Source organism: Pelmatolapia mariae, linkage group LG6, assembly GCF_036321145.2.
Source record: "Pelmatolapia mariae isolate MD_Pm_ZW linkage group LG6, Pm_UMD_F_2, whole genome shotgun sequence".
Lineage (NCBI taxonomy): Eukaryota > Metazoa > Chordata > Actinopteri > Cichliformes > Cichlidae > Pelmatolapia > Pelmatolapia mariae.
Window position 1 is genome coordinate 33,905,939 of NC_086232.1, and position 22,347 is coordinate 33,928,285.

The 22,347-nt window shown below is 39.9% G+C and overlaps 2 protein-coding genes across 3 annotated transcripts; both read right to left on the reverse strand.

Moving 5' to 3' along the window:
* Positions 1-2,981: 2,981 nt before the first annotated feature.
* On the reverse strand, positions 2,982-18,357 carry dennd1c (DENN domain containing 1C). 2 transcript variants are annotated; one of them, XM_063476660.1, is made up of 23 exons: positions 17,567-18,357; positions 17,080-17,144; positions 16,418-16,461; positions 15,845-15,894; positions 15,632-15,751; positions 15,442-15,511; positions 14,925-15,005; positions 14,764-14,829; positions 12,992-13,045; positions 12,755-12,865; positions 10,987-11,087; positions 10,837-10,882; positions 10,621-10,722; positions 8,994-9,119; positions 8,688-8,789; positions 8,267-8,357; positions 8,137-8,177; positions 8,004-8,054; positions 7,843-7,890; positions 7,649-7,756; positions 6,492-6,574; positions 4,863-5,088; positions 2,982-4,790 (listed from the first exon to the last, which is right to left on the reverse strand). In XM_063476660.1, the coding sequence occupies exons 1-23, from the start codon at positions 17,581-17,583 to the stop codon at positions 3,786-3,788; spliced, it is 2,808 nt and encodes a 935-aa protein (XP_063332730.1). In that variant the 5' UTR covers positions 17,584-18,357; the 3' UTR covers positions 2,982-3,785. The 2 variants fall into 2 exon arrangements, with proteins under 2 accessions (XP_063332730.1, XP_063332732.1); XM_063476662.1 differs by lacking the exon at positions 14,764-14,829.
* A 116-nt stretch (positions 18,358-18,473) lies between these two features.
* LOC134629375 (tubulin beta-4B chain-like) lies at positions 18,474-21,822 on the reverse strand. The gene is made up of 5 exons (XM_063476663.1): positions 21,602-21,822; positions 20,472-20,580; positions 20,262-20,372; positions 19,814-20,058; positions 18,474-19,730 (listed from the first exon to the last, which is right to left on the reverse strand). Exons 1-5 carry the CDS (start codon positions 21,656-21,658, stop codon positions 18,918-18,920), a joined length of 1,335 nt encoding a protein of 444 aa, XP_063332733.1. The 5' UTR covers positions 21,659-21,822; the 3' UTR covers positions 18,474-18,917.
* Positions 21,823-22,347: the final 525 nt, after the last annotated feature.

The following is a 22,347-nucleotide window of genomic DNA, read 5'->3' on the forward strand; positions in this document are numbered from 1 at the left end:
CAGCGGGCTCACCTGAGCCGGAAAGACACCGGTTAAACGGGTGTTTCGGGATCTGTGGCATCCCGCCCTGGGCAGAGACATACGTCAGCCGGTGGCAATGTTAAACTTTGGTGGGTGTGTCAGTGTCTGTTGGTCTAAGTGGTTTATGGGGGGGCAGACTTTTCACACTTTGTAGACTGAACTTTAAGAGCAGGAGTTGTTCGAGTTGTTCAGCATCTCAAGTCTATATGTATGGACATTTGTGGTGAGTTCGGGACATTTACTAACTACCTTTTCAGTGTGAAACGCTTAATCTTCCACAGATTTTTTTTTTAGAATCGTTTTTGTAGCCTAGTGTCCCAGTCTGGTATGATTAAGGGTTTTCTATGAGGGGCATAGATCCCATTAAGGCAAAGTCCATAGACTGGATTTGCTCATTGATGCCTTAAAAGTGGGAGTAAGGACAAGGTTAGGCTCAATTTGACCTATTTTTATCCTCCGAATAATAGGTTTATTATCACGTAACAAAACAAAGAAAGCAAGCATTCCTCACATTTGGAGCTGGAAACAATGAAAGTGCAATAAAAATTCAGTTCCTGTTGTTAATATTGGCCACTACTAACACAGTATTGTTAATAGAATAGCACTCTAAGTTAATAAGCTGGTTGCACAGTCTTCTGGGAAGAAAAAAAAATCTAAATTGCTTCCCTTTCTGCTAACTTTCAGTGGCTGTGGTCCTTGTTTGCATAGTGGTAATAATACACCCCTGAGGAATGTAATGGAAGTCAGTACAATGGCATTCCTGTAACACGAAGTTTTGGGGTTTTTTTGCTTGTAAACCACACATTTTAGTGTGTGTCTGTATGTCATAGTTATACCTCAAGTCTCTCAAGTATTTTTGTATTAGACTAAATTGGTTAACCAACAGTGCCTTACTGTATGTTTTTTTCCTCACCAATGATTGTAGTATGATTAGTTTATTAGTATTTCAAAATTATGCCATTCTTGCCATGAAAATATAATCGCAAACATGAGATCATCCAACACTTTGTGATAAGCTCTTTCTTTTGGTATTCCAAGCGGTTATGGAATGAAAGACGCAAGTTTCCTTCAAAGGTATGTGCCTGTCATGTCACACAGGTTTTCTGGCTGCAGTGTTTTAAATTCAAGTACAAATTCAATTCAAATTCATTTAACACCAAGTATCTCTCTCTCTTTCTAATTCCATGTTTAAGAGGGTTCTGTCAGAGCAATCCACCTTCCTCCCACAATCTAAAGACATGCAGTTAGGTCCATTGATGATTCTACATTGCCCATAGGTGTGAGTGTGAGTGTGGATGGTTTTGTGTCTTCTTGTGTTAGCCCTGCGACAGATTAGTGACCTGTCCGGGGTGTACTCTGCCTCTCACCCTATGGTAGCTAGGATAGACCTCAGCCCTCCAGCTACCTTGAATTGGATTCAGGGATTCAGCAGGTTGGATGGATGTGCTGAAGTTTCTGATTTTTTTTTTTTTTTTTTTTTGTAAACAGTTTAATCCCCTTTTACAATTTGTTTTTCAGGCAAGTAATGACTTGTGATCACAAACATGACAGTCTCTTCTATTTTACAAATACTTTTTAAATCTATACAGATCTGCCACAACAGTAAAAGTCCTGATGTGTAAAGTGGATAATAATAATGTCTTTGCAGCGTGGGGCACAGCTGGGAAGGCCTTGGGTCCTGGCACTTATGTGAATGTTATGTTTACTTGGCACAGATCAAGCACTCTCCAGTGTCCTGGTGCAAAACACCGCAGGACACCTGACCCAGAAGACACAGTATTAAGGAGGTGTCTTTAATGTTACAGCTGAATGACATATATATTTTTTTAATTCTCCACAGTCACTTGGTGCAGATGTAAGAACAGATCCTGCAGACCTGAATGATCCTTTCTACTCTACAGGGAGGTGAGCTCATTTTAAACACTCTCTGAACACTCTCAACTTATTTTTCAACATACCCAACATGTAGTTGTCCTCTCAGCTGATCATTAATCATACTGTCTAGCATAACATTGTCAACTTTGTTTGTTTCTGGTTAAAGGAACAAAAAAACCCAAAAAACTGTTGTGCATCCCCACTAGGGTGCCTGAATGCAGTAACTGAGGTAACTGCCCTCTAGTGCGCAAATATGAAACGCTTGTTGGAACAACTGACCCTTAGAGGTTGTAACAACTTCTTTCATGTTGATGTTATAAATTACGTATTGATGACTTTAAAAGTTTGTGATTTCTCTCCTCAGCATGGCCATGGAGGTGTCGATCTCACCCATGGTGTCAGTGTTTGTCTCCACCGTGCTGTCCCTGCTCAGCTTGACTACGCTGTTGATACTTTGCGTCATTAGGAAAAAAAGAAGCATGGAGGGAACATACAAGCCCAGTGCGGTGGAGAAGAAACAGTCAAGGTCAGCGGGTTGTGAAAAACCTGGCTTGCCCCTACCATTGCCCAAAGAAGAACGTCTGATATGAGTCCTCACATACTTTGTCACTTTGTAAGGCTACGAACTTATAACTGATGGATTCCTGTGATCCTGTGCTTAGAGATCATCATGTTTTGCACCAGCAGTTTGTAAGTACATTAAACACTATTCGTGCTGCAGTAGCCAGTGACAACAAAAGACTGATCAGACCTCTAAATTAATTCTATCATCTGTTTCACTGCACGAAGAGAAGAGAGAGGTTTGTACATTGCAATGTAAACAAGTCACTCCCTTTTATTCCGCCACATGAGCAAGGAACATGAGTTAAATAACATTTTGTATTTGTATGCAGGTTAGTATTTTTTCTGTACGGCTTGTTCTGTGTATTTATATATAAAAATGTACCTTTTACAATTTTTTGCATTTATAAGGAATATTGATTTATAAGATTGACTGTGATGCACTTTCACATAACTTAGGAAAAGCTCAACTTAATCTAAAACAAATCAAAATGCATGTTTCACAAGGTGTTATGTAAATAAACTGCAATGTGCACACCAAGTATTCCTGCTTGTTGCCCATCATCTTGGAGCATTGAAGCTGAGAAGCAGTTTTCAAAGTATTTATTTTATTCAAGTTCAGGTTATTCAGATCGTAAGCGAAATGGTCGCAAAATGTAAATACCCAGAATGCGTCAGTTTTTATTAAAGAATCTGCTGGATAGCATGCCTTTTCCACACACATACATTTGAAGAAAAATGTTTTTCTTTCAGTAACAAATTGGTCTCCCAGCAGGCAACAGGAAAAACGTTTTTCATGCATTTTTCTTACTTACTTTTCTTTCTTTCTTCTTATTTATTTCAGCCATGCTGTCTTAATTCTAAGTAATTAACCATTTCACCAAGTATAAAATATACAAGCAATAAAATGTGTTTACATACTAAGAAAACAGCCAGTTTGTAAGAGTGTGGCAGTATTGTTTTTGTTATTGTAGAGAGACGGCCTTTAAAAAGTCCAAAACTACTTAAAAAATGGGAACATTGTTCTTTTTTTCATTATTTTGTTTTTTTATACAGTGCAGCTTGTTATATTCATAAATACTAATGCACAAAATGTTCATCTGAAACTTATCCCCAAGTGCAACATTCACCCTCATTTGAGTAACATTTGCTACAATTCACAGAGGTCACTACATTGTTGACTTTTATTTCATAATTCATATTTTCAGTAAAACCAAATGAGCTTGGGATTAAGAGTAACGGAGAGGCAGGGGAAATGCAGAGAGAAACCAAATGTATCCATTTAATTGGATTTTAAGTAACAAAAACTAGAATGTAACCAGCATCGTTTAAGCTTCAAATCTCTTCTTCAGTTCTGACACTTTGACTGGAGGTCGTTCTTCCTCTTCAGCTTCCTCCGTGCGGTTGTTTGTTTCTGATGTATTTGAGTCACATGGCATTTGTGCATTCTCCCTGTTTCTGAACACAGTGCAAGGTTTCCCAGGTTCAGTAAAGGCCTTAACCCTGGACTTTACCTGGAAGCTTTGGGTGGATCCTTGAGACTGAAAGCGTGCTGCAGCAGATAGCACTTTAGGAGGAGAGGGGGTCTGCTTTACCTCTTGCTCCAGTTTTCTTGCAGCTACTTCAATCTTTTTTTCTTGAACTGATGTAGGGTTAGGGTCAACAGCAGGAATCTGAGGCCCAGGAGGGACTGTAGTATCTGGAACGGCCTCCTTCCCTTGATTTTGCTCTTCTTCCACAGAGTTGGGATGTTGAGGATTTGGGTTCATAAGTTTGCTTAAAGATCCTCTTACCTCTTCATTTTTCTCCAGTTGGCTCTCTTTTTCTTCTTCTCTTGCTTTTGGACTTTCATGTGTTTCTCTTTCCATCTCAGGTTCTGCAATTACCTCCTCTGTCTGATTTTGCTCATCCTCTTTGTTTTCTTTTAAGCCTTCATCTCTCTCGGCAGATATTTTATTAACCGGGTGCTCCCCTAAACTTACACCCTCTCCCTGATCTTGTTTCTCTATATTTTCCTCTAACTTTACTTCCTTAAACTTATTTTGATCATCAGTTTCCTCTGCTTGGTTCCCATTTATTGCTCCTGTCACTTCTTCCCGTTTTTCTCCGTCCTGCTTCTGTCCATTTTTTGGCTCTTCTGTTTTGTTTTCTGACTGCATATTCATATTCTCCAACCCTTCCTCCTCTGGTACACTAGTGTCCATGCATGGCCAGTCAGTATCCGCTGTCAGGTCTGATAACTCCTCTGTTGTTTCCAGATTCCAGCTGTGCAAGCTGCCACTGCCACTGATGGACAGAGACAGGCTCTCTTGGCTTGGATTGGTTGGAACACGCTGGAAAACACAGACAGATCAGAAATTGCATCTAATTGTGTGTGTTAGGGACACTTGTACCCGTTTTCTTACCCGTGTGATAAAGTCATGGCTGTCTGGCCCAAACAGATCCAGGCTGCGGGTGCCGTACAGCAGGCCACGGTCATGGGAGCTACGAGAGCTCAGTGTATCAAAGATCTCCCCAAGAAGATCCATCTCTTCTTCATCACACAGCAGTGCATCTTCCTCATCATCATCATCTTCTTCTTCATCCTTCTGGAGCTCAGAGTCAGGCTCAGTCCTGGACCCAGACATAGCTCTGAAATGAAAGCAACAAGCAAAATGGTATGAACAAAAATTCTCCACTGTAGAGATACAGTATATTATCCAAATGATAATTAGTGCCCGATGCTCTTCTAACATATTCTTGGAGTTCTACACAGTTTTCTTTCCACATGCTGTTTGATAAACTCTTTGGCTCTCCATCAGTTTATTATTTAGGTCTTCAGAGAGTTGCTTAGATATGAAGGCTTGGTTTTGACTATGTGAATTGATGGATTGTCCATAAACCACGTGTGTCTTTCTAAACCCTTCCTAACCTGTAAAATTCAAAGTTAAACTTAGAGTTTTACAAACATCTAAAATTTAATTAAAACATACAATTCACATCACAGGTGTGGATTGTAAAAGTCTGAATGTTAATTTAATAATATTTAGTTATTTATACACTTGTTTTTACTTACAGAGTACAGCTTTAAGGACTTAATATTTCCATTTTATTTATTTAAAGTCAAAAAATTGGCAAAAGGGAAGGAGTCTGAATCCTGTTTGATCTGTTTTTATCTGTTTTGTTTTAAACCCTAATCTGAAAAGCAGTTGGTGAATGGTACATTCACTCTGCATTCACTGCATCACTTTGTGTTCCTGTCATGTTCAGCCACATGTTCTCCTTAAACCTCTCACTGTCTCAGCAGTGTCCAAAAAATGGTGTGGGTTTCATAAATAATTGGGAAACATTCTGGAGAAATCATGGTCTTATGTGGAGAGATGAACTCCATCCCATCCGTCTCTCCTAGACTTTTCAAAAGTAGAATGGGAGGCAGAGCTTTCAGCTATCCCTCTTCTACAGAACCAGCTCCCAGTTTGGAGACAGTACACAGATTATTTATCTACTTTTAAGATTAGGCTTAAAACCTTCTTTTTATAAAGCTTATAGTTAGGGCTGATCAGGTGGCCCTGAACCATCCCTCAGTTATGCTTCAATAAGCTTAGGCTGCTGGAAGGCATCCTATGATACACTGAGCGTTTCTTTTTCACTCACTTTTTTTATTACTCCTTTATAAACAGGACTAGTGTATTTAATCATTAGTAATTATTGCACTGTCTTTTTCTCTCATAGTGTTTCTTTTATGCTGCCCCTCCCTGACTTCCTGGAAGGTTTCTTCCTGTTAAAAGGGGGTTTTCCTTTCCCACTCTTGCCATTTGGCAAGGGGCTGTGTGATTGCTGGGGTTTCTTATTAATATTGTAGATTCTTTACCTTACAATATAAAGTGCTGATAGACAACTGTTGTTGTGAATTTGCACTACATAAATTGAACTGAACAAGTACAGCTACATTTAATATGACTAAGTAGTTAATGCAATGCTGACTTAAGCTGTTACAGCCTCAGTGTATACTAAAACACTCTGTACATGAGTGAATATATTTCCTCACAGCTTACCCATCCCATGTATCTTCACTGTCTTTCATGATGTCCTTGTCTCTAGGAGTCTTAGATTTCTGAGCAGGTCGACGGGGACGTGACTGACATGATGCAACAACAAAGCAAAGGTTTGGTAATATAATTTTTCCACAAGAAAACCATTCAAATGTGATAAGAATATATAAGACAATACAGAAGCAAATGAGGTCACAAGGTTATATTTATATTATACCATGACTGGCCACTTTATTAGGTTCACCTTGCTAGTACTGGGTTAGACTCCTTTTCGCTTTCATAACTTCAACAACGTGCTGTAAACATTCCTCACAGAATTTGGTCTGTATTGACATGATAATATCATGCAGTTACTGCAGATCTGTTGGCTGCACACAAGTGTTGGAAATCCATCTCACTACATCCCTGAGATCCTCTATTGGATTGAGATCTGGTGACTGTGGAGGCCATTTTAGCCTGAACTGTTGAAAAAAGGCAGGATGGATCCATGCTTTCATGCTGTTTATGCCCAATTCTGACCTTACCATCCAAATGTTGCAGTAGAAATGAAGACTTATCAGACCAGGCAAGGCCTTTCCAGTCATCTCTTTCCCAATTTTGGTGAGTTTTTAAATTGTAGCCTCAGTTTCCTGTTCTTAGCTGACAGGAATAATACCGTGTGGTCATGTTCTGCTGTAAGATTTTTTTATCTGCTTTAAGGTTTAATGTATTGTTATTTCAGACATGCTTTTCTGCATACCTTGGGTGTAATGAGAGGTTATTTGAATAATGGCTGCCCTCCTCTCAGCTTGAAGCAATCTGGCGATTCTTCTCTGACAACAACAAGCAATTTTCACGTGGAGCATTGTGACTCTTTAAATATTTTCTCTTTGTCAGACCATTCAAACTGGAAAGACAGCTGTGTGGGTTGTGTGGTTTCTGAAATACTGGGTTGCCCATCTGACACCAATCTACGCCATGTATAAAGCCACTTAAACCATCTTACTCTTCTATTCTCATCCTTGGTTTAAACTTCAGCTGGTCATCTTGATCACTTTTACATGCCTAAATGTAATGAGGTGTACCTAATAAAGCCAGTGAGTGTAGATATCTAGATTTTTAAAAAGTGATTTTTTTTTAGATGTGGGTTTGGTGCATGTGAGTAAATTGTGGTATCTCACCCTCCCGAAGTGCTGTGTGATTGGTAGGCGGTTCTGCAGGCAGTCAGATTGGGCACGGCGGTGTGACACCGATCCACCTCTCTGAAGGGTGTGCTCTTCATCATTAACCTGCATCAAACACAAAACAAAAGCTTATTTTAACACAGTATAATTTTTATCCATCAAAGCATTTGCCCACATGAACATGAGCTCACCTTATGTATCAGCAGGTTTTTCAGACCTGACTTGGCAAGAACTTTGGCCTAGAAGAGATAAGCAGATAAACAGATTAGTAACAGACCTACAGCAGTGCAACATAAACATAGTCATAGTTCAGAATAATAATAAAAAAAAACCACCTCAACACTGTACTCACTCTCATGTTTGCTTTGGACTTCATGTTGAGGATGAGAGCACCTCCTCCTTTCTGTCAAAAGTACAAATGCAAGAATTTTTGCCAAGACGATGCCAAATGCATTAGTGTTTCAACGAAGATTAAGTGAACTTACCTTTAAATTACCAACTAACTGTTGATAGGATTTACTTCTTCCTACAAAAAGAAATAATTTCATAAGCAAGCAATGAAAAAAAATGGACATACACATGCACAACCACACAGGTAAAGATACAGATACACACCTGCTGTGGATTCACACTTTATAATCTCCTCCTCAAAGAGATCATCTGGTTCATTTTTATTATTCAGAATATCCAAACGAGCATCAATGAACTGAAAAAACAAACAAATATACAACAATTATGAAATTGTTTGATCAGCATCGGCAAAACAGCTCACTCATTTATAGTGACATGAAGATGCTTGGCCTGTGCACCTGACTTCACACCAAATTCAAAATCTTTTTTGTTAATTATGTAAAAAATAACGATTATTATTATTTTAAAAAATAGTAATCTGTTTAGCATAACACAATCCATCAAATTATACATCTCTATCAATGGCTGTTATACAATCAGCTCCAACATTTTCTAAATCTCTGTCCAACCACTGCTCAGCTACTATTACAATTGCATTAAGTGTACAGCAGAGGGCAGTGTTTACCTGTTTGAAGCACTGCAAATGAACAGCACTCTGAAGGAACTGCTTCATACTCGGAGATTTGTGATCTGAAAAAAGGTTTTCGCAGAAACATATTTCTCCTTCCTGCAACAAGCAACACATAGAGATGGTCATGAACAACAAAAGAAGAATTACTCCTAAAAATAAATACTGATATAACAGATGTGCAGAGCTGCAGAATATTGAGAATTTAAATTAAACATATTGGTAAATGTGGAAATAAAAGTGCCTAAATTGATTTTCTAAATACATATAGAAATACCGATATGTATGTCATGTATGACAGACCTCATTAGGCTGCAGTGCATCCCTGTAGCCTCCAAAGAGCAGAGCCTGAGCCTTCAGGAAGGCCTGAGAAACACCACATCCAGGTGACACCGCTTGGCGCTTCAAACACATCTTCAATCCGGACATCTGGACACATACAGCATCTGTATTTATATCTGTAATATGTTTATTAATATATATGCGCTCAGAATTTGTGCCTCTTTAACTGTTGAATGTGTACTTCTGTGTCAGGAAACTTGCACTGAAGCTAGTTCATACTATTGAGGCTGACTTTTACAAGGGCTTAAAAACTATTTGAGCAACTCGACAATCTTGCATGGTGTAAATTTAGTTCTTTTAGCACAGTTTCTGGGCCCAGTATGTCCCTGCTCAGAGATAAAACTTTGTGATTTTTCAGTACCTAAGGTAGTCTAAAAATCACTGATTGGTCCAACTGTAATGTATACTGTAACGAATTAAATGTATTTAAACCATAACTAGTAAACTATGTTTATTAGTGGTCTTATTTGTCTCATGTTCTTCACATGTAAACACTATTTCAAATGTGTTAAGAGGACTCTTGTTTCCTTTTTTTAGGTTTTGAGCCTAGTTTTCATCATAACATCTGTACCTAAGTAGCATCATTGTATTCTATTGTCATTTTTACCACTAAAAGGGAGGCGAAATCAAGAGAATATGCTGGGGAATTGTCCAAACTTGCCCTTCCTTACTTTCAGTACGTAACGTGAGATAGTTCGCTTCAGACATGTTTAAAATAGTTGGAAAGGGTATCAAACGTGTGCAATTATATCTATCTCTCACTGTGCTTCGAGACCAGTTTCCCATAAAAAAACTGACAGTGATATTTCCTGCTTTATTCGCTTGCTTATTACAGTTCACCATTGTGAACAGTGTTGTCGGCCACTGAGTGCCCCCCCCCCCCCCCCCCCCCCCCCAAAAAAAAATAACCGCCGACATGAAAGCCTAATTTCTGCTATTTAGTACTGAAGAAATTTCAACTTACAAAATTATGCTAAATTGCAAAGTGCTTAGCTATGTCTCTAATGAAACCTCTGTAACTTTGTAAACATAAATGTTTCTGTTTTTCACTTTTTCAGATTTTAGTATAGAAATTTCAGTTTTTAAGATTAGCTTAAAACAAAAAAAAATCTGGGCAATAAGCTACCACTTTTAATGTGATTTTATTTCTTTCACTTTAAGTCTGAAGAGTCGTGCTGACAGATTTCCTTTTTTTTCTTCATCATGGAACAATAAAGTTAACTTGACACTGACAGAAAGGGGAGTTTCACTGATCTAGCTCGCTTAAGATACAAGTGGGCTGTATGCAGCCCACCATGTAAAATGAGTTTGATACCCCTGAAATAGTCCAGTGCTTGATTTCAGCCAGGATGCTGCCTGATTGTTAGACTATGTAGCAGGCAAATCAAGTTTACCAGACAGTCATCTAAGCTATTCTCACATGGGTCCAGTTGAAGATTATGAAGGTTGAAGATCATAGTAGCGTGTAGGGCTGCAGTGAATGGGTGAAAATAGTTAGTGAAATCACACTTTCCTTCTTAAAATAACAACGTGTGGAAACAAAAGAAGCAGCTTATGCATCATCACACAAACTAAGACTATTTATTACCACATCTGAAGGTATCCTTTTATGGTCATCAAAAGGGGTTTCCAGGGTGTTAGTATCCACATTCAGAATAACAACTTCCTCCAACCCACGACTCCTCACCCTCTGTCAGACAGACAGTAACAGATTAGGCTTCAGTATCTGGGGACAAATCTGACAGATTCGGAGGATTTGAGTTTAACAATGGCTTTATATTGAAGTATAAGGTCGGCAGTTTACCTCAGATAGACTGCTGTGGACCCCTATTAGGTAAGGCATGGGTGCACTGTGACCATAAAAAAACAAATATGAATTAAACAGCTGTAGGCAGGAAGGCAGATATGTAGATAGATAGGTAGGCAGTTAAATACATAAACAGACAAATCTCACCAGCAGTAGTCCAGTAAGTGCGGTGGCAGGACAGGTATGAAGATGTGTTGCCAGTACATGGGATATAGCACAGCACTGAGTGCATGCACACAGGATGTCAGCTAAACACACAAAATGGAGAAAAGCTTTAGCACACAAATCTTCCCGTGTGGTTTGACACATGCCAAAAATAGTGGTCAAGGTATGACTACAAAACTATAGATTCAAACATGTTCTAGCTGCTGTACGTCTGACTTCCAGTTACATGGATTCAGCAGAGACTAGCATTGCTACTGTCTTTAATGGCAGCTGACCGAACATAGTTGTACAGTCATAAAGAGAAAGCACAGCCCCTCTCCATTCTAAGGTTTAACATATCAGAACATTAAACTGATGAACATCAACAGGCAACATGACCTGCCATTATTTATTTAAGACAAATTAAGCTTAAATGTAGAAGCACTGTGTGAAAAACTACATATGTTGTTGAATTAAGGGTTAAGTGGCCTGCAGATGTTGCTTCATCATCAACAAAATCAGAAGTTTGGGCAGTTTGCTGGAGTGGAGTATTTAAGTGTGTATTAATACAATGCCAAAAAATATAAGACATCAGCAATGATCATAGTGAGGCAGCTATTACTGCCCATGAGCTTGGGGAGACTTATGTGGCCATTTTCAAACAATTTGACATCCATTACTCAACAATGAGACACGAGAAATGAAAAATATTATTCACAAGTGGAAAACACTTAAGACAACTACCAGTCTTCCCGTGAGTTAAAGCAAATTTACTCCATGACAAGACCATGCTACAGTCCCAACAACTGGTCTCAGACTTTACACGCCTCGGGTAACATCTTATGTTAAGTTCATGGCAGAACAATTTGAAGAAGCCTGAACAAGTATGGCTTGTTTGGAAGGGTTGCCAGGAGAATGCCTCGCCTCACCCACGGCATGGGTGCAAAACTGCACCTAAACAAACCACAAGACTTCTGAAACAATGTCCTTTGGACAGAGTAGACATAACTGGAGATGTTTGGCCACAACACTGCATATCAACCCAAACACAAACACATTATACCAACTATCAAGCACAGAGATAAAACTGATGATTGGAGCTTTTTTGCAGCTGCAGGACATGGGAACTTTGCAGTCACTGAGACGACAAAATTAGCCAAAATTGGGTTATGGAACAGAACAATAGTACATGTACAGTAGAATGGATAAAAAGAATGAAGGTGTTGTCATGGCCCAATCAAACTCCAGCACACATTTCAATTAACTGAAGCAATGTTGTATAGAAGTGTGGGCCAAAACTCCTCCACAATCATGTGAGAGACTGACAAAGTCATACAGAAAATAATTCCTTCAAGTTATTGCTGACAAAAGTGGTTAAACAATCTATCGAATCAATGAGTATAGTTAGTTTTTCACACACACTGCTTCTGCATTTTGGCATTTAATATCCAATTTAGATCCCGTCTATTCATCATGTCCTCTGTAGTGGACAAAAACAATTAAACTGAAAGATACTTTTGTTTCCTCGGTTGTCTGGAGGATATGGCATGTGTTTTTGTTCATCTGAGCTGGTAATTATATCATTTTAAGACCTGATAAGGCCTAGTTACTTTTCATTATATTTGATGTGTGAAAATTAATTCATATTAGTCATGTACCAAATGTGATGGATGGGTTAGGGGGGTGGGAGTTCTCTTTTATACCACAAAGTTGATGTAAATAAATTTAAAGTAAAGTAAAGCAATGGATAAAAGAGAATTATGTAATTTACAGTGCTGAGTTTGCTGGCAAAGATGAGGATGCGTCTCTCAAACAGCATACTGGCATACAGCTGAAGCAGGTTCCCCACGTCTACTGCCACAATCAACTCGGTCAAGTTCCTCTGGTGTATAAAACAAGAAACAGATGGAAATATTAGCTTGAAGTGGGGAAAAGCGTGTTCACATAATCCATCACTGTTTGTTGAATTTAAAATTTAGCCTTAAATTTTTAACCTAACCATGCTTACATTTTCAGGTATGGAAGGGAGACTTCTGGGGTCTGGAGCGATGAAGTATGGAACCTGCCAAAACATATGAAATAAAACATTGTTCATACTTTATCAACACTATCAATAATCCATGAGATAATATTAAGGAAACAATGTCTCTGAATTTTTTTGGAAGTGTTTTTGCATTCAGCAGCACGGTTTAGTATGCTGATTAGTATCTTCCACATCCTATATGCACACATCAAAGGTTATAGACATATAATTTGGTATTTCATTCCAAAATTCCCTTTACAGCAATCAATTACACATGCACACACAGTTATGTGAGCTAAAAAATAATCACTGACTGTATATAAAAGATGGATATAGCTTCATGGTCTTAAAAATGAAGCCAGTGGGGGGAGGGTGGGGGCAGCGGACAATGGCACATCTGGCTGCAAAATGAAATAATATAGGTAGGATTCTTTTTGAAAGTCATTCTGTTACTTACTCAATGCATGACCTCAGAGAACATTTGTCTAAAAGGTTTGTGGCCACAATCACCAGTTTCACATCATCTTTAATAGTTTGAGGTTTAGTTGCATTTTGTATTTGTCAGGAACCATGAACAAACTTACTGACCTCACATGCCATTACCATATTTAGTTACTACCTACGTTCCACTTGCAGTCCCTAGGCAAGTAAACAACATTTAACAGGCTATAAGATACAAGTATCTTATAGCCTGTATGTCTGAGATGCACGATACAAGCAATATAATCAAGTATACACAGCAAGCCTTAAAACTCTCCACCCCCAACCCAACCACCCACAAAGCAGGCACATACAGCACTAATTAAGCATATAAATGCAAATACATATCTGAGGCTGATACAAGGTATCATAATCAAATAAAAATCCTAAAGTCACCTAGGAATCCAATGTAATAATAAAAATAATCAGCATATGGTTTGGCATTTGGCTAGTATTTGACAAGACACTATTTTACAAGCGTGGAGATTCTCATAGGGTGTGGTTGCAAAACTAGGACACTGATGAAAAATGATTAGCCTGACATTTCACAACAGAAGTCAACAAACCAATGGTTTGTTGGTTTGCGACAGCACAGTGTATTTGTCCATCCTTTATATACAGTCTCTGACTCAACTCAAATCTCAACTCTTGAAATCCTTCATGAGATTTAAACTCAATTTTGTTGCTCTTTAAGATTAGCATTTTTCTGCAAAGCAATTTAATATTTTTATGTAAAACTAATCCTCCCTGCCTTCAAATTGACTTAACTCAACTAACATTTAGAACTATATAAAAAAAATGCTACTAATGTAACACCTGCTATTTCCATTGTAATGATAAGAGTTTCCTCATCAACCAGGACTGAAACTTTCTAAATATATTCTCCATTTTAATGCAAAAGAATTGCACAAGGTGAGTAAATGTGTTTTTCAGGTAACCGATTTATTTTGGAATGAAACTCAAAAAAGCACAAACATTCATAAAATAAAACCTGTTACAGCTTTCGGCCACACAGAGGCATTTCTTATAAGACAAAACAGTTGTTGGGGTCAGTAACATAATGGCATGTTTATGGCTTTTGGATACATGAACAAATTGTTCCAAAGGCTATAAGGAATGCCAGATATTAGTGCATGTTGTGCATGCTTTGGTTTAAACACAAGGTTTTAGTCTGCAGCTTTAGCCACCAAGCACAGACAACTGTAGTTTTCCAGCAGGAGTTAGTCTGTATCTACAAAGCTGTGATTCCAGACCACGTGAACTCCTGTGGGACTCACCCCCTTTTGTCCCTCTGAGTGTCCAACAGGATGGGACACTTCTGTGCTGACCAAAACCTGCTCTCCCTCAGAAAAACAACAACAACACACTAACCACTGACAGAAAACAGCAGTAAAGTTTTGTGTCACTCCAAGTTCTTGTTGGCTAATTAGAGACTTACCATCTGCAGGGTGACCGATCCAGCAGCCAGTGGAAGGGGCTGGTTGTAGAGTGATGCCAAAAGAACTTTCATTTCACTGGTCTGTTGAAGAGATGAAGTGGTGATGTTAAGCATACTGAAATAGATGCTACATGGACACAGATGGACAAAGCCTCTTGCCTGGACATATGTTAGTAGAATGTAGAACTAAAGTAGAACTGCTTTAAACCTGCATTCTTTTATTTGATACAGAATTATTCAAGGATCCTGTAAAAGTTGAATACAATACAGCAAGTATATTTGCTATGTGTAACTATGTTATAGTTGACAAGTTACTACCATAAGAGTATTCACTGTCCTTGGTTTCTCAGTCAAATCCAACCTTGCGTAGGAAAATGGAAATGAACAAAACGCTCAGCTATTAGTCTCAATATACGATCTTACAAACCAACAAATGCTGTGTCCATATTTTATGAACAGTTTAACTGCAGATAAGAGACAAGTGGGAGAAGATAAATATTACACATGAGAATCATACCTGCCCTTTTGAGAGATAGTCAGCCAAGTTGTTGAGTAGTTTGTAAAACACTTCAAACCATGGAAGATAGCTGTAATAACATTGATAAAAATAACACAACCACAACGCTTTTTAAAAATGGTATCCTGAAAACGAAAGTAATGGAAATAGAATTGGTGTTAAAATATTTTTCACACATGTTGAAGTGTACCTTAGAATGCAAAGGCAGGTATGTGTGCTGTTGGTGAGACGGCAAAAGCCAAAGCGTTGGCATCCCTCAAGGTCAGTTAGAACAAAAGTAAAGTGCTGCACAGCCACCCCATCTCTCACTCTGAGCAGACAAATGTAGAGAGAAGACAACATATGAAACACAAATGATACAGAAATGCAACCTGAAGTAAACCACCAAGTTTATTCTACTCACCTTTGTATATCATACGGGAAGCAGAACCTGGGCAATGTTTGACAGGACTCCTAGAGAGTGGGAAACAATTTTGAAAACCTAACAGGACAAATAATCTAGATGCATAGTGTGAACTCTGTCAGGGTGCATAGCAGAAAGTAATCTAACTATAGCTTGGCCACACAAGTGCAGCACTTTAATTCAATTTGGAAGCGTTTTTGTTGTTGTAAAGATAAAAAAAAAATTGTGGAGCATGAACCTTTTTTCTGCTTGTTTTCAGGCCTGAGAGGGGGAGGGGGCATGCCATGGAAGTTTAGAGGACCAGTAAGTTAACAAGCACACACAATGTTATGCTATGATATGATTTTAAGGTGTTCCCCTATTGTAGATGAGAATGTCAGTAAGCTGATGTTTCAGGAATCTAACTGAAACAAGAAGTAAAGCTTCATATTGAACAAATTAAAACACTGGTTCTCACTGTGTGTAAAAAAAAAAAAACCCACAAACAAAACAAAGGCTATTTTTTTCACTTTAAAGCATATCCATAAATATTATCACGTTTGTTCACAAGGGCAGGAAAACACAAGAAGCTACCTCATCATTGAAGTCTTCTGGAAACTGAAACAGCAGTCCAGGATCTGTAACATTAAAATAAGTGAGCGGACAAATACTAATGCTAATTCTACATTTAAAACATATTTAGAAGTTATTTTGTAGCAGCCTTTTAAAAGTTTAGAAAATAACTATGATGAAAATAAAGAAAATAATGAGGTAAAAGTAGTGGCAAATGATTCCAAATGTATAAATATAATGCTTTTTAAACATTATTATTATTTATTATTATTATTTAGCATTTAAGGTCTCCTGCACATGCTCAGCTGCTCAGTCAGAGGGATCACTACACCATCTTTCTATGTAGTTCATGTTTGACTACACAGGCTGTGTGGGTTTTTTTGATCACATGACAGGAAGCATGAACAATTCTCAGTGCAAGCAGAAACACCTTCATAAAGACTAGGGGTGACGTTTTAATGATTTTATAATACATAAATAAAAAACATCATCTTTTATTTTTGAAGCCAAGTGCTTGAAATTCAAATCGGTGCTGTGTGTCATGTAGGAAAATGACAAAAGGTAGGTTTATACAGTTACGGAAAATAATGGAAGAGCAATTTTAATCAACTTGTCCAGTGCTGACAAATCACTCTGCGTAGCTAAGTTGCTCTGCAACAGATGATAAACCACAGAGGCCTCACCTTTGTCTCTGGCTACAGGGCAAGTTGCTTCAAAGAACCAGTAGAAGGTTCGCTCAGGGTTTTGTCTGACAGGAAAGAGATTTAGAGCCATGACACAAATTTATTCTTAAAACCCATTACCCACCAAATATAGTCATATACATGTTGAGACAGTGCTTCGAATTGACACCACGTCTAGCATCAATTTTCTCAAAACGAAGATGATTCTGAGCATAAACAAAAATAAACCAGGTGTAATGTTGAGAACAAATCAACAGCCAAGTAATACAAACTAGTCATATGTGTGAACGAAAGAGGAACTTTTCTCTTTGCTGTGAACAAGAACAAATGTACCGTGAAGCATATGGCAACAGATAGAAGGCGACAGAACTGCTACAGGAAACTTCCTGTGCAGTTGCGAGAGGAAGTAATAGAAACCACAAGAACAGACTGACGGGCATACTGATGGTGATGGAAGTCGACACACAAAAATGACATAATTACTTACTTCAGTCTGGAGCCCATACTGTCCAAATGCGACTGTGTCCATGTGTGGCATCCAAGAGGAGAGAGGTCTTCAGCAGGTGTACTAGTTGACAACCATACCTCTGATGTAACAGTGACAGAGACTGCAACAGTAACAGCAGCCTGCTCAATCAGCACTGGAATGACAGAACACTTCCTGATCTATGTCAGTATGTGTGGTTTTCGTGTATGAATGACGTCTGCTATCAGGCCATTTATAGACACTTGGCTTAAAATTCCTTTATCTTTTAATGTTTTTTGTTCTTCATGCATTTTCAATGCAAATTTGACTTTTAACAAAAACCACATATTCACATTAGCAGCTGCAAAATTAAAGAAGTTACAAAAAACTTTGGGAGATTTGCATATTTAAGTTTTTAAAATGGACAAGTCTCTACTTTAACATTAGAACAGTTGCCAGGAACCTGTTGATAAACACATATGAAACAAGTGGGTTTCACTCTGTATTAAACCTTTCCCTGAGTGCCAACGTAATGGCAGCCTTTACCGAGGAACTGAAAGGTGCTGGTTTCACTTTAGTATAAATCATATAGCCTACATAGAAAGCTAAATGTGTTTCTTGATACTGCTCACATAAGCAGGAATTAGAACTGAACACCATAACAAAATACTGAAGTAGTGAGGCGACAATTTCACATGCACATCCTGCTCAGACAAGAACCACACTCACAAATGTCATACTGCCTCCTTGTGGTGCTGAAGCCACACTGCCTAATCTGTTGCAGGTCTCCATTTTGATTTACTTCCTGTGACATCGAGGCTGAAAGTTAAAATCAAGTTCTTTCTCTTCCAGACTGAAGTATTATTTTAATAATAGTGCATCAGAGTGAACTTCAAATGTGAGAGAAAAAAGTAAATACACAAATGGATATTTTTCCCACAAATGTATTTTAATCAATGCCCAATTACACAAGTCATAATATTTGAATGAAGTGAATGTGTTCCAGGTATGCAATTGTTTAACCGATGATAATTAACAAACACTAAGCAAAGCAAACCCCCAAAAATAAAAATAATTTGACAAATAATCCACAAGCACACATCTGTGTTAGCTACCTCTAAAGAGCACTGTGTTTACATGTTTAAAGTGTGAGTCCTACTCTGGCAGGAAAGGGGGTCAGGGGGGTCAAGAGATATGAGGAGAAAAGAAGAGGCAGACAGAAAAGGGAAGAACTAAGAAAATACAGGAACAAGAAAACTGGGAAAGGACAGTGCTCTAAGAAAAGAAAAAGAGCAGAGTAGGACCGGAATGAGTGGATGGATGGTTGGATGGAGTCATGAGTGCAGATGAGAAACAATGAGTGACTTCAGCCTTAGGCCACCTCCTCCTCTCCCTCCTCCTCAAACTCTCCCTCCTCGGCTGTAGCATCCTGGTACTGCTGGTACTCGGACACCAAGTCGTTCATGTTGCTCTCCGCTTCAGTGAACTCCATCTCATCCATACCCTCGCCAGTGTACCAGTGGAGGAAGGCCTTGCGGCGGAACATGGCCGTGAACTGCTCAGAGATGCGTTTGAACAGCTCCTGGATAGCAGTGCTGTTGCCGATAAAGGTCGCGGCCATCTTGAGGCCACGGGGCGGGATGTCGCACACGGCTGTCTTGACGTTGTTGGGGATCCACTCCACGAAGTAGCTGCTGTTTTTATTCTGCACATTCAGCATCTGCTCATCCACCTCCTTCATGGACATCCGCCCTCGGAACACAGCGGCCACGGTGAGGTAGCGGCCGTGGCGTGGGTCGCAGGCGGCCATCATGTTCTTGGCATCGAACATCTGCTGAGTGAGTTCGGGCACAGAGAGGGCTCTGTACTGCTGGCTACCCCTGCTGGTGAGTGGAGCAAAGCCGGGCATGAAGAAGTGCAGACGAGGGAAGGGAACCATGTTGACAGCCAGCTTGCGGAGGTCAGCATTGAGCTGACCGGGGAAACGAAGGCAAGTCGTGACCCCACTCATGGTGGCGGAGACCAGGTGGTTGAGGTCTCCGTAAGTGGGAGTGGTGAGCTTGAGGGTGCGGAAGCAGATGTCATACAGGGCCTCGTTGTCGATACAGTAAGTCTCGTCTGTGTTTTCAACCAGCTGGTGGACAGACAGTGTGGCGTTGTAGGGCTCCACCACTGTGTCTGACACCTGGAGACAGAAAAGGCAAAGATCAGGAAAACCAAAGGGAGACAAACAGACAACAACAAAGACTGTTTGCATAATCACTCTACCTTAGGAGAGGGCACCACACTGAAGGTGTTCATGATTCGATCTGGATACTCCTCACGGATCTTGCTGATTAGCAGAGTTCCCATACCAGAGCCAGTACCGCCACCCAGAGAGTGTGTGAGCTGGAAGCCTTGAAGGCAGTCGCAGCTCTCAGCCTCCTTCCTCACCACATCCAGAACAGAGTCCACCAGCTCGGCTCCCTCCGTGTAGTGGCCCTTCGCCCAGTTATTACCCGCTCCACTCTGACCTGGAAGGAGCAAGTTCATTGTGATTGGCTGTTTGATTGGTTTGTTTGTATAAAAGTATATTTAGCTATCAAAGTGTCAAAGTTTGTTATTTAAACGGTTTACTTGTCAAAGTCAGTACTTCAGCTATCATTACCTTCTGTATAATCAATAAGGCATGTAAATATGTGTGTTTTTGTGTGTGTCTGTGTGGTTGATCCCATACCAAAGACAAAGTTGTCTGGCCTGAAGATCTGTCCAAAAGGCCCAGAGCGGACAGAGTCCATAGTGCCTGGCTCCAGATCTACTAAGATGGCCCTAGGCACATATTTTCCACCTGCAATACAAAGTCACGTGTTAAAAATGGTCAAATACAGACTATTCGAAAGCAAAGGTCGACACATATAGTGAATAGCTGCCTTTCAAAAGTTCCAACCTGAAGCTTCATTGTAGTAGACGTTGATTCTATCCAGCTGCAGGTCACTGTCTCCGTGGTAGGTTCCTGTTGGGTCGATGCCGTGCTCATCACTGATCACCTCCCAGAACTGCAGACAGGTCGATTAGAGACAGACATGCCAGAGAGCAGTTAAATGCGTGCTGTGGCAGTGTCGAGACATTCAAATGCAGACAGCTAAATTCAACGCTATTTATATCCTGCTGTACTCGTTAAACCATAGAAGCTCAACCAAGTGATTAATCGCTTAGAAGATTGACAACAAATTTAATCAAAGGTCAATAATATAAGAGTAAATATTTCCTAAGGTGTGACGCGTGCTGCTTTTGCTCTGTTCTGATGGTATTTGGGAATAATGAATTGAAAAATTAGAAAAAAAAATAAATCAGAATTTAAATCATTATTCTTGTTAGTATTATTATCAATCCAACCTCAGAATCTCGTGTAATACATTTCTCAAGCCATCTTATGTCTTTGGTTCACAGACACCTTTGAAGGGTAGGTTTAAGAGATGGGTAATAAAATATCAGCCTAAAGCTCTACTTATTATTATAATAATTAAATATGATTGCATATGTGGAAAAAAAAATTGCATGGCTGCACGCCTGCCGGTGTTCCTGTGAATTCGCTGTCTGAGCCACACCCCTCTCAATGTGCCCCCCCCCCCCCCCCCCATACACACACACACACACACACAGACAGACACACACAGGATTGCTGTCAGTTCATTCATTAAATTCCCGAATAATGATTTGTCAGCCCTAAATCAATATATTCTTACGCGCAGATAAGCTTCATCCAGCATGCTGTGTTACACCGATAAGACCCCGTCGTCCCCGTTTATGTGCTGTCGTTCATTTAAAAGTGCATCAAGTGACAATAATGGGGACGTCTCGACTTGCCACCGCCCATCCTGAAGGATGCTTTTGTACGCTTATTCAAGACTTTCCACCCCACTATGCTGACCTATTTAGTATTTCCTGTGAGCAGCATGACCTCTTGCTTGGATACACGTCAGCAGCAGCAAGGATAAACTTGTGTTTCGTTACATAAAACCGACTACAGTTAACAGGTAGACGACATGCCAGCAGGGATCTGTTTGTTTTTCTCACCTTGGCTCCAATCTGGTTCCCGCACTGCCCGGCTTGCAGGTGCACAATCTCACGCATTTTGTCGCTGCGGTGTGGGGTGTCTCACGGAGAGCTGCTGCTGGAGAAACAGGGGGAAGCTTGCGGTGGGCTCCGGGTTTGCAGTTGAACAGTCCTGGCCCTCCAGGCTCAGTCGGCAGTCTGGCTGAATGGCGGAGGAGCTGTGGCTGCGGTTTAAGCTCCCCATCCCCTCCCTCCGTCCGCGGCTGCGCCGTTCCTCCCGGTGCTGCAGCATGACGTCATCTCCATGACAACGGGAACCGGGCACAGCCGGAAAATTTGGCTTGCCTGGGCTGGCTGGTTAGCTGGAAGTTGAAGAACGAGGATAATACACTGTTTGTTGTTTCGGTGACATGCCTGTGAGAGATAACACTGCATAGAATAAACTACAGAGATTGAGTCCTAAAGATCGAGTCAAATGTTACAGGCCGACACCAAGGGTAAAGTCTAGGTTAGCTTGCTGACATCAGGTAAAGGGAATAATGAATTAAATGTAGCCTGAGAGTGATCAAAACGTAGATGAAAATGGGTAAGATTGGTGACAAATACAGTTTTGCATGTTGCAGTGCTTGTTTAGCACAACTGAGCAACAGTGTGTGTTTGTGTGTGTGTGTGTGTGTTGGCATTCAGTACCAATTTCCTGAGTAATACAGAATAACGGTGCTCAGAGATCTACTTGCTGGGACTTGCAGAAAGAGTTCAGCTACACT

Coding starts and splice junctions, on each gene's coding strand:
- dennd1c (XM_063476660.1), bottom strand. Junction 16,462..17,079: donor CCCTGTAGCCAGAGACAAAG/GTGAGGCCTCTG, acceptor TTAATGTTACAG/ATCCTGGACTGCTGTTTCAG. Junction 7,891..8,003: donor AGTCCAAAGCAAACATGAGA/GTGAGTACAGTG, acceptor TATCTCTTCTAG/GCCAAAGTTCTTGCCAAGTC.
- LOC134629375 (XM_063476663.1), bottom strand. CDS start 21,658: ATGCGTGAGATTGTGCACCTGCAAGCCGGGCAGTGCGGGAACCAGATT. Junction 20,581..21,601: donor GGAACCAGATTGGAGCCAAG/GTGAGAAAAACA, acceptor ACCTGTCTGCAG/TTCTGGGAGGTGATCAGTGA. Junction 20,059..20,261: donor GCCAGACAACTTTGTCTTTG/GTATGGGATCAA, acceptor TGCTCCTTCCAG/GTCAGAGTGGAGCGGGTAAT.